The sequence below is a fragment of the Glandiceps talaboti genome, chromosome 20 (genome assembly GCF_964340395.1).
Source record: "Glandiceps talaboti chromosome 20, keGlaTala1.1, whole genome shotgun sequence".
Classification (NCBI taxonomy): Eukaryota; Metazoa; Hemichordata; class Enteropneusta; family Spengelidae; genus Glandiceps; species Glandiceps talaboti.
Window position 1 is genome coordinate 2,282,531 of NC_135568.1, and position 17,305 is coordinate 2,299,835.

General features: G+C 34.1%; 1 protein-coding gene across 1 annotated transcript; it reads left to right on the forward strand.

Annotated features, from left to right (window-relative positions):
- The first annotated feature begins 2,458 nt into the window (after positions 1-2,458).
- Positions 2,459-9,630, forward strand: LOC144450499 (retinoic acid receptor beta-like). Its single transcript, XM_078141137.1, has 8 exons — positions 2,459-2,474; positions 4,586-4,812; positions 5,873-6,014; positions 6,535-6,689; positions 7,407-7,592; positions 8,005-8,209; positions 8,402-8,560; positions 9,245-9,630. The coding sequence occupies exons 1-8, from the start codon at positions 2,459-2,461 to the stop codon at positions 9,538-9,540; spliced, it is 1,386 nt and encodes a 461-aa protein (XP_077997263.1). The 3' UTR covers positions 9,541-9,630.
- The last annotated feature ends 7,675 nt before the right edge of the window (positions 9,631-17,305 follow it).

Here is a 17,305-nt window from a genome sequence, read left to right on the forward strand (position 1 = left end):
ATGTGAGTGGAGGTGTAAATGGTAACGATACTGTATAGGAACTAGACTATGTCAGTGGAGGTGTAATTATGGTAACGATACTGTATAGGAACTAGACTATGTGAGTGGAGGTGTAAATGGTAACGATACTGTATAGGAACTAGACTATGTGAGTGGAGGTGTAATTATGGTAACGATACTGTATAGGAACTAGACTATGTGAGTGGAGGTGTAAATGGTAATGATACTGTATAGGAACTAGACTATAGTGAGTGGAGGTGTAAATGGTAATGATACTGTATAGGAACTAGACTATAGTGAGTGGAGGTGTAAATGGTAATGATACTGTATAGGAACTAGACTATAGTGAGTGGAGGTGTAAATGGTAATGATACTGTATAGGAACTAGACTATAGTGAGTGGAGGTGTAAATGGTAATGATACTGTATAGGAACTAGACTATAGTGAGTGGAGGTGTAAATGGTAATGATACTGTATAGGAACTAGACTATGTGAGTGGAGGTATAAATGGTAATGATACTGTATAGGAACTAGACTATGTGAGTGGAGGTGTAAATGGTAATGATACTGTATAGGAACTAGACTATGAGTGGAGGTGTAAATGGTAACGATACTGTATAGGAACTATACTATGTGAGTGGAGGTGTAAATGGTAACGATACTGTATAGGAACTAGACTATGTGAGTGGAGGTGTAATTATGGTAACGATACTGTATAGGAACTAGACTATGAGTGGAGGTGTAAATGGTAACGATACTGTATAGGAACTATACTATGTGAGTGGAGGTGTAAATGGTAACGATACTGTATAGGAACTAGACTATGTGAGTGGAGGTGTAAATGGTAATGATACTGTATAGGAACTAGACTATGTGAGTGGAGGTGTAATTATGGTAACGATACTGTATAGGAACTAGACTATGTGAGTGGAGGTGTAATTATGGTAACGATACTGTATAGGAACTATACTATGTGAGTGGAGGTGTAAATGGTAACGATACTGTATAGGAACTAGACTATGTGAGTGGAGGTGTAAATGGTAACGATACTGTATAGGAACTAGACTATGTGAGTGGAGGTGTAAATGGTAACGATACTGTATAGGAACTAGACTACGTGAGTGGAGGTGTAAATGGTAATGATACTGTATAGGAACTAGACTGTGAGTGGAGGTGTAAATGGTAACGATACTGTATAGGAACTAGACTATGTGAGTGGAGGTGTAAATGGTAGCGATACTGTATAAAAACTAGACTGTGAGTGGAGGTGTAAATGGTAACGATACTGTATAGGAACTAGACTATGTGAGTGGAGGTGTAAATGGTAATGATACTGTATAGGAACTAGACTATGTGAGTGGAGGTGTAAATGGTAATGATACTGTATAGGAACTAGACTGTGAGTGTGAGTGGATGTGTAAATGGTAACGATACGTAACTGTATAGGAACTAGACTATGTGAGTGGAGGTGTAATTATGGTAACGATACTGTATAGGAACTAGACTATGTGAGTGGAGGTGTAAATGGTAATGATACTGTATAGGAACTAGACTATGTGAGTGGAGGTGTAAATGGTAATGATACTGTATAGGAACTAGACTATGTGAGTGGATGTGTAAATGGTAATGATACTGTATAGGAACTAGACTATGTGAGTGGAGGTGTAAATGGTAATGATACTGTATAGGAGCTAGACTTATGTGAGTGGAGGTGTAAATGGTAACAATACTGTATAGGAACTAGACTATGTGAGTGGAGGTGTAAATGGTAACGATACTGTATAGGAATTAGACTATGACAGAGGGTGCAGTGTGGTCAATCAATGATTGTTCTGTTAAAGAATGAGTTCGTGAAAATTTTCAGTTTTTTTATCAATGTGTTTATACCACTGTGACAATATCTTGTTAATAAACATAAACCCAATATAATGAGTGTAAAATTAGCATATGCTAATCTTGTCATATATATAGTCCAATTCTGATCACATGACTTAATGATGTTATTATCTGTGAGTAATACGCCAAGCAATCCCATGAACAGTTGATGATCACAACTGGGGAAATATTATTACTCACAGGGGTAAATATATCTTTATGTTATGATTTCAAAATTAGACCGTACTGTAATTTTTTTTTCAAGAATATTTTCTAACCTTAATGAAATCAAAAACTTTTTTTGACTTTGTTTCATCTTTGTTTGGTTTATAGGAATGCTGTTGTAGGAAGTAATACAGTCTGTAGTTTTGCACTGTGAATTTATTACGAATTAACCACTAAGTCGCAGTTAGTATCGAAGAACAGAGAAGCCATCACAGTGTGCCTGAGTTGTTGAAGTACAACAAAACAGCTTTGAATCTAAACCAATGTTGTAGTGAATCAAGTAGTAAGGCCATATAATCAATATTGATGTAATCTCTACGCTTCCAACTACAACATTTTCAATTCTACATTCTTCATGATGGACGGTTACCCAGGTAAGAACAAAATGACGTCATTTAGCATCTGACAAATTCTTAAGATATTTATTTGAACTAAATTCCATTTTGAGACCTTGATTATAGTTTTTAGCAAAACTGAACTGATAAAGTTCAGTAGTGAACAAAAACCATTAAAAAATGTATGCAAATATATCTAGCAACATGACCTCGCCCATAGCAACAGCCAAATGATTGTGTATATCGCAAAGATAGCAACATGGTTGGATAGGCAACTGGCTAGTCATTCAGCAAATGAACACCTATTGTTAGCATGGACTAGCATATGGATAAACATTTTTAAAAACTGTACAGTTGTGCTACAATGCCATTGGCAGTATTTTTTGACATGTACAGCTTTCAAATAAACCCTTTAAGTTGACAATGTTCATGATAGTTATCCAGTTCAAAACAAGTTTTGTTAGTCCCTTGAAGAAGAGACTAATAGTATTATAATGCTCCGTCCATCCATCCATCCATCCATCCATCCATCCATCCATCTATCTATCCATCTGCCATCCATCCATCCATCCATCCATCCATCCATCCATCCATCCATCCGTCTATCTGTCCATCTGCAATACATCATTTCTCTGATATGCAATGTTTATTTTCATTCAAACCCGGCACAAAGGTGACATATCATACTGGACATACAAATTTGACCAAATGGCAGCTACATTTGTAGTTAAAAATCATTATTTATAGCATAACTTAAAAACTGTAATACACAGAGGCTTCATTCAGATCTGGAAAACAAAGTAGTTATTGTTAGAAACCACTTTAGGTTTTGATATACCAGTACAAATTGAAATTTATCCTTCAGTCCTCCTAACTACATTTCACAGTTTCTATCTTCAATGGTACTATGAGGTTATTCAATACATTGCAAAAAGCCAAAAAATGTGTAAAAATGTTTATTACAAACATTTGACACATTTATTATGCTTTTGCAATTAATTCAACTTCAAATCAATACCCAATCATCATCCATTTTGCCACTTTCTTTAATTCTTGAATTAATAGTGAAGTTCATTTTCAACAATATTGACAAAGTTCATGGTTAAAGTAGGTGACCTAGTTAAAGGTATGGCATGGTGACCTTGATATCACGTTTGCATGTAAAATTAGGTCAAGATCACCTATATCGTCAAATGATTATCCTATCAATCAGTGTATACAGAATATAGAGGAATGATACTCATAAAAGTCAATGACCTTCAGGTTCAGTTCCTGTGTTCAGTTTCACTTTTATACAGTGGCACCAGATGTTGCACTTATTACATTCAGTGAGTGCCCGTACTGTTAAAGTAGCCATATGGATGAGGATTAGGTTTGTGTTTTCGATTTTTAATTTAAAAAATAATTGTTATCATGGCTTCCTCAATGTCAAACAACGTATGCCAAGTCTGTGTTTGCAACTCAATACATTACAAAAACCTAAAAAATGTATTTAAAAATGTTGTTATTGTATGTACAATAACAAAGATTTGACACATTTATAAGTCCTTTACAATTTATTGAGTTACAAACACAGACTTTGTCAATGTTGTTTCACATTGAGGAAGCCATGATAACAATTATTTTTTAAATTAAAAATCCAAAATAAATACCCAATCATCATCCATATGGCTACTTTAATGTGTGTGTTTTCAAGTATATAACTATGATATTAGTTTTGATTCTGTGTTTATAATTAAATGCTGTTATTTTTTTAACATAGTCATAATTCTCATTCCTGGAGTACTCTAAATACATATTTCAATGTGTTTTTAATATTTTGATATTGGATATTTGAATGACTTAAATTTCATATTCGTTCTATATTATTAACATAATAATATTATGTTACAAACAATATAATTATATAAAACAATATAGTTGTGGTTTTTTAGTTACTCAAGATTTTAGGACCTAAGGACAAAGGAAGAAAGTGTTTGGTGGAACTTAGATTTCCATACCTTTTGTTTAAAAGCTCAGTAAGATACCATAGACATTCATGTAGGTTTATAGACCAGTCTGATTAAAATCTGATGTAGTAACTTGCCAGAATTTCTTTATTTACCTCTCATCAAGTTCTTTTCAGCAGTTCTGTTTCTTCTTTTTGTCAGATTATTCGGGTGCCATGAACACGACTGGTATGACCATGGGTACAAGTATGTCAGACTATGCTTACAATCCATCAACTTCTTCAGTTGCCACGACATCAGACACCAACTCATTATCACCAAGTTCACCAGACTCACCTCCTCCTCCAAGAGTTTATAAACCTTGTTTTGTGTGTCAAGATAAATCATCGGGATATCATTATGGGGTTAGCTCTTGTGAAGGTTGTAAGGTAAGGAAAACACTTCATAAATTGTAGATAAACCCTCAGGATGTCATTATGGGGTTAGCTCTTGTGAAGGTTGTAAGGTAAGGAAAACACTTCATAAATTGTAGATAAGTCCTCAGGATATCATTATGGGGTTAGCTCTTGTGAAGGTTGTAAGGTAAGGAAAACACTTCATGAATTGTAAGTATTGCAACTTGAACTTGAGTTTATACAGGGGACTGATAGAACTGGTTGTATTAATAAGCAAAGATTTGAATTCCAATTATGGAATTATACAGTAACCATTACCATTGCATCTGCAGACTTAAAAACTGCAGTTAACTTGATAACTTGAGTATAAATACTTTTTGATTACCCAACCAACAAAATATATTCACTAAAACTTTGAAAAAATACCAATAATTAGACATTGTACATGTTAATTAGTGATCAATTGGCAGGCCATTGCAGACTGCAAACAGGAAATTGAGTATACAGCGCCCTCGCTCAGATTGGGGGTATCATCACCTCATAATACCGTTTCTTAAGACGTTTGTTCCTTGTATTCTGTAGAAGTGTAAATCAGGGATGTTTTTCGTATTGATCAGACAACATGGAAAGCAGCAGTGCTCTGTGATTAACTGAGTAACCTATACCGTGCATACTCCTAGGTACACACATACAGGAAGTAGAGCGCCACCATGGCAAATTTTGGAAAGGCCTATTGTACCCAGAAGTAGTACAGTAACAGGTTGAAATCACGATTGGATTGGGACGTTGACTTTTGGCCAAAACTCCAAAATGAGTTTTGTTGGATGTATTGTATCAGCTACACAAATACATTTACCCACAGGTGATTCAATACTGTTCAGGGTGTATGATATATTTGGAGTAAACTGTTACACAGAACAAAACAGATTCAGAAAAATGTTCCCATTCCAGCTAGTGCAGCTTTTAATATATAACTGTAAATAGTAAAAACATTGACATAATTCATTCCAGTATAGTCAGATGCGCTGCGATGCCATTGGTATTATTTTTTACATACAAAATTTCTTGATTGTCCATACTTGTGTTTTCTCAGGGATTTTTCCGCAGAAGTATCCAAAAGAATATGCAATATACATGTCACAGAGAAAGGAAATGTATTATAAACAAAGTTACCAGAAATCGATGCCAGTACTGTAGATTACAAAAATGTTTTGAGGTTGGAATGTCAAAAGAATGTAAGTGTTGTGTATTTATATCTTGAGAAAACAAAAATGTTATATGTGCAAGAACACCTTGTTTTTAAATAATTGCTGTATATTTACATATGAATATAGTTATGACAACACATGCAACCAATTGAGAAACATAATGAAGGACGCCCTCATAGTTCATCTCTCTGTATACTTTTGTTTTTCAGCTAATTGTATATTTTTCATCATTTGTATTGACACAAACACATTTAACTGTTGTTTTTAGTACAACTGAACTATACAGTTCAGTAATGCAATTTATTTTGTATAAAGCAGAAATAGACAATGGTATTCACGATCCAGTTAATAATTAAAATCTCTAGTTTTTTCCCCAGTTTCCATTGATTTCCATTTTTATTTAATTTGTTTAGCCTGCCATGAAATAATGTTGTTGTTTATGTTGGAATATCACAAGAGACTCATGAAAATTCTTTTGAGCAACATACAAGAAATGTTGAACTTTGTTGCAGGACATTGTAATTATATTCAGTATTTTCTATCCCAGGTGTGAGGAATGACAGAAATAAGAAAAAGAAAGTAACTCACGAAGTAACAGAAAGTTTTGAGATGACTCCTGAGATGGAAGAAGTCATGGACATTGTGGTCAAAGCACACAAAGAAACGTTTCCCGCGGAGACACCAGCCCCAGGTTTTAAAGTGGTAGGTACAGTCAGATATATATGTGGATGTGAAGTGGTGGTTGTCTGACATATGGAAATTGATTCTAAAGACATTGTGTGTGTGAAATAGAGTTGAGTTGAGTTGTCCAGAACATGAATAATGGCCCCTTAAGATATGTTGTTAATTGTCCAGAATATGAATAATAACACCTAAAGATATGTGTGCAGTTGAGTTATCCAGAACATGAATAGTGACCCTAAAGATATGTGTATGCGAAATGAAGTTGAATTGTCCAGAACATGAATAATGGTCCTATAGATACATGTATGTGAAATAAAGTGGAGTTGTTGACAACATGACTTATGACCCAAAAGATAGATGTGTTTAGAAAGTAACCCATAAATCTAGGATTTGATAAGATTTTGAATTCAAAATGATCACTATAATGAATGTTGTTATAGTAAACCTGACATAATAGCTATCCTATGTATTTTCACAGAAATGAATTTCAAGTGTATACGTTTATTAGTCTTTTACTTTCTTCTTTTCTCAATATTTAAATTAACTTGAAGAATTTTGCCTTTATAGTGCCTCTGCTGCTGAAAATACCAAAACAGAGAGAAGCAATATTTTGACTCCTGTCTGGTATAACTTCAGTAGAGGTCATGATACTGGCAGAGTTCTATAACCTTTGCCATGTCTGGCATTTTATTTACTTCCATGTTTTCATCCTGTCCATTTTTGTACATTTTACAGGCATCAGCTCCTACGCCTGGAATTAGAACAAATGAGACTGATCTACTGATGTTTGAATACGTCACAGATATGTCATCTAGAGCCATTATCATGGTGGTGGAATTTGCCAAAAAAATACCAGGTTTTCTTCAACTTAAAACTCAAGACCAGATTACTTTGCTCAAAGCAGCATGTCTGGAAGTCATGGTAAGTTTTGTGTTTACTAGGTCTTGAATGATATACTATGAACATTAGTATCACCAATAAAGAGAACCTTAAATAAGGCACAGCAGTTAGAGAGAGAGAGAGAGAGAGAGAGAGAGAGAGAGAGAGAGAGATAGAGAGAGAGACAGACAGACAGACAGACAGACAGACAGACAGACAGACAGACAGACAGACAGACAGACAGACATATACAGAGAGCGACAGACAGACACACAAAAAAAAACAGAGAGGGAAGCAGGCTGACAGAAACACAGACAGACATACATACAAAGTAGAAGTGTGAAAGAGTTGGAGAGAGAGAGAAGTCGCAAGGAGGGAGGTTGGCAGACAAACAGTGTTGACTGTTACAACTGCCATCATTTGACTTTATTGTTTGATTTCATTTCCTTTGTAGATTCTCAGAATAAGTTTCCGATTTAACAGTGACGATGGAAGTGTGACATTTACATCAGGGTTGATGTTAACAAATGAACAACTGAAAAGTGGAGGCTTTGGAACATTAATTGACACTATTGGACAATTTGCAAAGCAAGTTTATAGTCTCAATTTAGATGAAAGTGAAGTCGCCCTCTTGTCAGCGATATGCCTTATAAGTGGAGGTAAGTATAGAGGGATGGGGTGGGGAAGGGGGGACTTAAATGAATTGATTAGATGAGGTACTCTGATTAATACATATTATTTCTCAGAAAAAAACCCATTCATGTCAGATGAGTTCATTTCAGTCATTGCAAACATAAAACCAAACAAGTGTATACTGCTTGTTACTAATCTAATCAGTGTTTTATTTGCAGATCGATCTGGGCTCCAAGAATCTGAAAGGGTTGAAAAAATGCAAGAACCGTACTTAGAGGCGCTGAGGATTTATGTACGAAGGAGAAGGCCGTCTGAACCACACACATTTGCCAAAATTCTGATGAAAATCACAGATCTTAGGAGTCTAAGTGTGAAAGGTAAGAACAAAAGTGTTTGTTGTTATTAACCCCCAATGTGCACTGAACTCAAAGAGGGCTATAGGAATGACTTACGTTTACTCCATCCATCCCTCAGTGTGTGTGTGTGTGTGTGTGTGTGTGTGTGTGTGTGTGTGTGAGTGTGTGTGTGTGCGTTTGTGTGCGCGTAGATGTGTTTACAATGTATGACAAATTATGCATGTATGTATGTATGTATGTATGTATGTATGTATGTATGTATGTATGTGTGTGTGTATGTATGTATGTATGTATGTATGTATGTATGTTTGTATGTATGTATGTATGTATGTATGTATGTATGTATGTATATGTATGTATGTATGTATGTATGTATGTATGTATGTATGTATGTATGTATGTATACATGTATGCATGTTTGTGTGTATGTGTGTGTGTGTGTGTGTGTGTGTGTGTGTGTGTGTGTGTGTGTGTGTGTGTGTGTGTGTGTGTGTGCGTTGCATGCATGTATGTGTAATGTATGTGTGTAGGCATGTGTGTACGTACGCATTTATGTATGTATGTATGTATGTATGTATGTACCGGTATGTATTTATTTATATGTATGCATATATGGCATGATGCATGATTGACTTGTATTCAGGTGTGTGTTTATATACCTGCTATTCAAGACTCATAAATTCATACCTTTGTTTTCATCACCAGGTACTGAGAGAGTGTTACACCTAAAACTACAAATTCCTCGTGAATTTCCTCAAATAATCAATGAAATGGTAGAAGAAGATGATGAGGGAGAAGGTGAAGAAAAAAGCAAAGACAAAAATGACACATCAACGACAGAAAGTGGTTCGTCAGCGTCCAAGACATCGACAGAGCTGCCAGTGAAGAGAGAAGAAGAATCATCATCATCTCAGGAGTTATCAGTGGAGGAAAGAACTCAACAACTTGCCATGCATAGTACAGATCCGTTGGATTTGATGAAAGCAGCTTTGTTTTCATGATATGTGACGGGTAGTTGTTATTGACAGATTTTATTTTAGTTAAACTTTATTTTGGTAACCCTCAAAGGGATGCTTAAATTATCCTTTCTGTGTGCCTCCAAATAATATTTCAAAATTTGAATTATTGTTTGTTTTCCTCCAGTGCAGGTTATAAAACAAACTAATGTCTACAAATTATAAAAATTGATCCATTTATATTTGTTGTCCCTCTTGAACTGTTTTCACATGACATTGGGGAGGGGGAGGGGAGAGGAGGGGAGGGGGGTTACTACCTCATGCCAGCCATCAGAAATTGAGTGGTGAGTTAGGTATGTATAAAGTCAACTTATTATAGAATATGATATGAGGCACACTTTAAACCAACAATGATAGATGACGTGAGTATGGTTTTTTTCAGATACACATACACACACACACACACACACACACACACACACACACACACACACACACACACATGTACACACACACACACACAAATATATATTATACACACATACATACGCACACCCAGCTGGAGTACAAGCACACATACACACATGTACATATACACACATATGTATACACATACATACGCACACATACACACACATATATACACACACACATACATGCACACATACACACACATGAGCTATGACAACCCTTTACATTACAACAACTTAGTTGGTCTAAAGTGGCAATATTATGTATCAACCAAATCTATTTATAACAGACATAACAACTTTTGTCAAATGGGAAATATATTTGCCTTTAATATCTTACTCTAACTTCTCTTTTCTAAACTTCCACACAAATAACTTGTAGACTTGTTCCTGAAAGAGATCATCAGGTTTATAGGAACTATTTCTTTCTTGACTTTGAGAAATCAGATTCTAATTTTCTACCTCAAAGAAATATTTATAGTTGAATGTCATGTTTGGCTGCCAAATAATAAGTAGTGTGGTGTTTTTCACTAAGTCAAGGTCTTAGGTCACTTGTATTCAAGGATATGGAAACCCCTTTACATCGCAAGGTGAACTCAGGTAAATTCGGATTCCCCTTAAAAGAGGAACAAGGCATGACTGATTATATCTTTAATTTGAATTTTGTTATGTGTAGGGGACCTGGCAAACTCATTCCATCAATCCTGCAATGTGCAACCTCTCTAAGATAATCTTACAAAATCTGGCTCAAAACAGGCCTTTTGTACACTGGAGTGAAGCATTCTGGGGAACAAACAAACAAACCTAGGAGCTAAACATGAAGCTATCCTTGGTATTGTTTTGGCAAGGGTTAGATGGGTCTTTAGCTTCTAACTTAGTTCTTTTTTCCCAGAATGCCTTACCTTGTAATGGCAAGTCACTTTTGCCAGTTTAATGACTTTTCTGTGTCTCCTTGCTATGAGCTTAATAAACATAGGTCTTAAAGGTCCAATTAGCCTCATCTGTGCCCCTCCCCCTAAAACAACTGTATAGAACATTGTGGGTTTGTTCAATTTATCAGATCACAAATTTTGTTTCTTCCCTGACTCAGTAGAAAAGTTGTGATGTGGAAATTTGAACACTATGTCTGTTTTTATATTCAAAGTAAGATCAGTATTACCAGGTTTTTTACAACAATGAAGGAAAGCGTCATTAGTATGGTTACCATAGCAACATTAACACATACAATTTTATTATCACATTTAGCCTTTACTTCTATACCACTAGTATGCTGGCTAATGACATGCCATCATATTTTAGTGCAATGAGATATTCTTACCAGTAAAAACGCATCTTTTACAACAGTGTTTACCCTGCTCCATTCTGAAGTAAATGTTAACTAGAATTTGTTCTGTATTGAGGAGGTTGTTAGTTTTCTTAAAGGATATATCGCCATTTTGTTTGTGCAAAAAAAAACTTTAGTGCTAGAATTTTGTACTCAATGTAGACTGCAGTGGATTTAGCATTATTTCAAATTACTGCAAGTAACTGTACACACAATTTACAAAAATTAAAGTGGTCATATGGATGAGGATTGGGTATTTATTTTGAATTTTGAATTTATAAAATAATTTTATCATGTCTTACTACTTGAAAAATTAATGTCACACAACATATGCCAAGTCCTTGTTTGTAACTCAATAAATTGCAAAAAAAAATAATATATGTGTAAAATGTTTGTTATTGTGTGTACAATAACAAACTTTTTTACACATTTTTTAGTTTTTTGCAATGTATTGAGTTACAAACACAGACTTTGTCACTGTAGTTTCACATTGATTTTTCAAGTAGGAAGCCATGATAAAATTGTTTTGTAAATTAAAAATCCAAAATAAATACCCAATCCTCATCCATATGACCACTTTAAAATGGATTTATTTGGTTTTAAATTTTCACTGCTTAGAACTGCCAAGAATGACTAGGGTATGCTATATCCATATATGGTCAGTATGCTATATCCATGTATGGTCAGCATGCTATATCCATATATGGTCAGCATGCTATATCCATATATGGTCAGCATGCTATATCCATATATGGTCAGCATGCTATACCCATATATGGTCAGCATGCTATATCCATATATGGTCAGCATGCTATACCCATATATGGTCAGCATGCTATATCCATATATGGTCAGCATGCTATATCCATATATGGTCAGCATGCTATACCCATATATGGTCAGCATGCTATACCCATATATGGTCAGCATGCTATATCCATGTATGGTCATTATGCTATATCCATATATGGTCAGCATGCTATATCCATATATGGTCAGCATGCTATACCCATATATGGTCAGCATGCTATATCCATATATGGTCAGCATGCTATATCCATATATGGTCATTATATACAGAAAGAAATTCATGTTTTTTCTTGTTACGTACTACCTATACAATAGGGCAGCTTAATTTATGTAACATTTAAATACAATCACGTTGTTAGTTCACTTAAAAAATAACAACTTGAAAGTTGGTCACACAACATCTGAAAATATGCAAAACATTCTGTATTTAAAGGATGTGTTTTGTTATAGGAACATGATTTTGTGTAAAGTCCGTTTTGTCATTGACCAAGTGTTATCAATGATCCAGGTCACAGGAAACCTTGTCAGGAATGTATAACCCAGGTCATGGAAAACCTGTGTGTTTTGTCAGGAATGTATTACCAATGACCCAGGTCATGGAAAACCTGTGTGTTTTGTGAGGAATGTATTTATTACCAATGACCCAGGTCATGGACAAACTGTTTGTTTTGTCAGTAATATATTATCAGTTACTGTTTTATCAGGGATATATTATCAATGACCCAGGTCATGGAAAACCTGTCTCTTTAGTCAGGAATATATTGCAATTGACCTAGGTCATGGAAACCTGTTTGTTAACTCAGGGATACTAGTGTATTATCAATGGCCTGGTCTTGGAAAACCTGTTTGTTTTGTCAGGAATATATTACAATTGACCTAGGTCATGGAGAACATACATGTTTTGTGAGGTACATATTACAATGTCCCAGGGTATTAAAATCTGTCTGTTTTGTCAGGATATATTATCAATGACCTGGTCATGGAAAACCTGTTTACTGACTCAGGAATGTATTACAATTGACCTAGGTTATGGAGAATGTATGTATTTTGTCAGGGATATATTCCAGGTCATACAAAACCTGTCTGTTTTGTCAGGGATATGCTATCAAAGACCCAGGTTATGAAAAGTCACTCTGATTGGTTGTAAAATGTCAAATATATATAGACACATCATATGTAAAGTGGACACTACATAAGACAAACTGAAACAACTGAGTAAAATATGTTGCCATGGTAATAAAAGGATAGTTTGAGACAATGGTCTGCACATCAGCAAACCGAATGTTGTTCACACTGATGATCACAGGAGTACTTTCACTGCTTGGCTGTGTTTTCTAGCTACTTATTTTGTGTTTGCTCAAAACATCTTCCTGTAGGCATAACTTTGTGAAAACAAAAGAACTGTATTTAGTAGACTGTGAGGGCAGCAAACATAAAATCCCTCCTCCCAATGTTAGGACAATTGAGATTTGTACAGCCATTAATTCATGTGGCTTCAATTGTTTACTTTGGTACTGTTATTAATATTACACATAGACACATGATTTTTATGGCTTCAATCAACTTATAAGCAACTTGACTGCTTGTCAGTTTCTGCATCAAAACTGTGCAAGGCATCTCTCTATGTGGGGTTAGAAGTTATCTGTGTTTGTGTCCCATAAATGAAACGTTACACCAAACCTGGTTTTACTGTAATAGGTTCATTCTTGACTTAAAAGTGTGACTTTTTTTTCAATCCTCTCTGCAGTTTTGAAAGTGTGAAGCAGACATCTTTGTAAGTTGCAGTAACATTGCAGTTTACATTTCTAGACGTGTATTATTTGTGTGTTTGTTTACTTATTGCATTTCACAATGATTTGCAACTTCAGTACTTGGTCCCAGGGTGAAAAAAGGAGATGGTTGAAATATGGTGACCTTAATCACCCCTAAATGAAAGAATAGTTTGTTCTTGTTTATTCAGAATCATTAGTAGGGTCATACCACTTTCTCCTCAGAGGAGGTATAGGTCATAAAAAGGAGGACTTCCCTTTATCGTGTGTCTGTGAGAGCAACTGATTTATAGTTTGGTTTTAGGCGTTGGCTGAATTTTGCAGATTTTAAAAGAGTAAAAAATATATAAACAAAATGGCTGCTATCTCAAGGAGTGCTATCTTGAAACAATTTACTTTTCAGGAAGAACATAGTTGTTGATTGGTCAGTTGACATGATTTGTAGCTTTGTCAGCCAATCATGGTGTTCCTTTGCAGCTTGTCTGCTGTAAAAACTATTCTCATTGTTAGATTAATTACAAGCTGTAAACTATATAACCAATGACAAGAGTTTCTTATGATTTGCTAAGAAATTCTATCAATATTTATGACTTTCTGAAAGTGAGTTCAACCAAAAAATAAATTGTTTTATTTGAATATGTGGCAAGTAAAGTGCATGAAATGGGATACTATTTATAGCTGTATAACTTTCAAAGTTTGGATTTTTTTGTAGTTGTTAACTTTAAGTTGTGTACTCGTAGAGATTTTTTAACAAAAGTATAACTAAATATAACTGAATATTTAAAAAAGAAAACCTTTAAGTTTATTTCAAAGAAAAATGTAAGGAAATTAGTTTACTGCATGTATTCCTAAAAGGCTTATTGGATTAATGTTTGCATTTTAATGTTTAACTCATTTGCATACATTTATTTGCATATGTTATGGGTGAAATAAATTGACCAATCAGTAGAAAATGCAATGTTTTTGCATAGGTTAAAGGTCAAAATTGACCAATCGATACTCATAACTTTGCATATGTAATTTATGAGTATGATGATGCACAATGTGGTCTGATGTACTGCAAAATATTGAAAATATCTCAATTTATTTGCGTCTTTTCTTGTTTAGTGCCAATATTTATGTTATGATGTAGAATTTGTTGTATTTACGTAGAGCTCAGCATTTGATGGGAGCTTTAAACTATTGTTGCGTGTCTTCTCTGAGAAAGGTCAGCATGCAAATTTAAAGTTGTAACATGTGTATAGTAAGACATATGAAATGTGTGAAGTTTATAGTTTGTAGAATAGAAGTACTGTTAAACTGGTAGTTGCAAACATTCGTTCTGTAAATTGGAAATTTTTCAATCTATAACAAATTTTTGCTTTTTTCAAAAAAAATTAAAGATATAAAAATATTTAGTTAGTAGAATTTCTGTGTACAATCATGCAATGCAGAATTCTCAAAAATGTGCAAAATTCTGGAAGAATTTGAAGACTGAGAATTCACAGAGCTGTCTGTGTACGACAACTGAACACAAGCCTCAATGTCATGGATTTCATAAACATGAACTTCTCAATAATGTGCTTACAAAAGCAATAATCAAAGAAGTATCTATCATTTTTGCATCACTACACTTATTTGATGATTAGATACGAGTCTAGAAATCTATTTGTTTAGAAATTTTATGCATGGTTTTCTGATTCTTCCTGAACTGGAAAATATATATAAGTACACTGAGTCTGATAAATGTCTATATACAACATTACAATGCATGTTATACTTTGTAAGGTTGGCTCACACCTTCTGGGGGCAAAATATGCTTTTGAAATAGTAAACTTTAATAAAAATCATGAAAGCTTCAACTTTTTTCTCTCTCAAAACTGCCACATATAAACTTATTGAAAGCTAATTTAGAACCCTACAAAAATTCTGAGAAAATTATATATTCACAATGCTATTTTCGTTATTATACATCTGTTGTAAAAGTCAAACACAGTTTGATGCTCATTTTGAATTCAAATGTAAAATTACTTTTCATTTTTGACAACTGATGAAATTCTTTGTTCTGTCAAGTTTGTTTTTAGCCTCGCCAGCAGACTGCACAGTTAACCTGCCAAGCCTGTGAACTCAATAATTCAAATGTAGTACTTTTCTTAGAAGCTAATTGGTTGAATCAGTCACATGATGCATATATTATGTTAATTTAAATCAGTCACATGATATATTATGTTAATTGTGTCAAGTTCCCTGGAATTGACTTAGTTGGCCATATGTCAACATATCATATACTAGTTTTATTCTAATTTTTACACATATTTGCAGATAATAAAATAACACTAAATACTAAATTTGAATTATTGAGTTTACAGGCTATGTGTAGAGAACACACCGGGTTGACTATCCAGCCTACAATGGAGGCTAATTTATTTAGTAATGAACAAGAAATGTTCATAACTATATTGTACAAAGGTCCAAGCATAGTTTGACGGTTTATGTACATCCTATATTTATTAATGAAAACTAATAGTAACTGGTTAAAAACAGTTCCAAATACTCAACGACTACTTTCATTTCAGAAATAAATACTATCCAGTAATTTACCCATATATCTTTTTTGGAAACAAATTCAAAGAATTGTTTTCATAACCCTAGAATGATAATGTACTAATGGTATACTAAATTGGATTTAACTTTGGTTCTAATTCTTGGAATATGGTCAGAGTTGAACTGTAACTAACAGCGCCCTCAAACAACAGAATTCTACCATGATTCTAAGGGCAAGTACTGTGAGTGTTAAGGCTTGAGTAAAAAATCTCAAATTTTGATTATGAATGTTTGCGTATCTATATTTAATCTTATAAAGATATAAAATTGAAGGAAGATAAAACCTGTTTAAAACAGAACATTTGGCTACAAAGTAGTATAACATGTAGAAGTTATCCATGTATAGAGCTAATTCATAGTTTACCTGCAAAACAGCATGAAGACACTTTGGAGGACAAACAAACTGTGTTATGTGTGAGAAACAAACTGTTGAACATTAGAAATATTGCAAACACATGCATATCCTGACAGTTTGTCACATCTTGGAGCTACAATAAGTTTCTCCAAGTAAAATAACAAACTGACTAAAAAGTCAAAGTATACAAAGTGCCATGTAGAGTCTAAGAAAAAGAATTGTACTAAAGTTAGTAGCTCTAAAAAAAACGTTTAATTTTCTTTTTTGAATAATTTACTGTGCTGTGTATTTCAAGCTTGTGCAAATATTGGGTAGAAACATTTTTATTGTGAAAGCTAAACTGAGAAAAGTTATAGAAAGAAGTCTGTGTCTGTAGTTAAACTATGTTGTACATTTTTTCTGTATCTGATACACTCAGTTCTAGGGTGTGAATGTATAAAGCAAATAAAAACACAATTCAAACCAAAAATAGAGAATGTGTTATTGTTTTTGTATATGA

Bases quoted from the DNA above. Each gene is read 5' to 3' on its own strand.
- LOC144450499 (XM_078141137.1), top strand. The intron at 4,813-5,872 runs GTAAGGAAAACA...GTGTTTTCTCAG, and splicing joins GCTCTTGTGAAGGTTGTAAG to GGATTTTTCCGCAGAAGTAT. The intron at 6,015-6,534 runs GTAAGTGTTGTG...TTTCTATCCCAG, and splicing joins GGTTGGAATGTCAAAAGAAT to GTGTGAGGAATGACAGAAAT.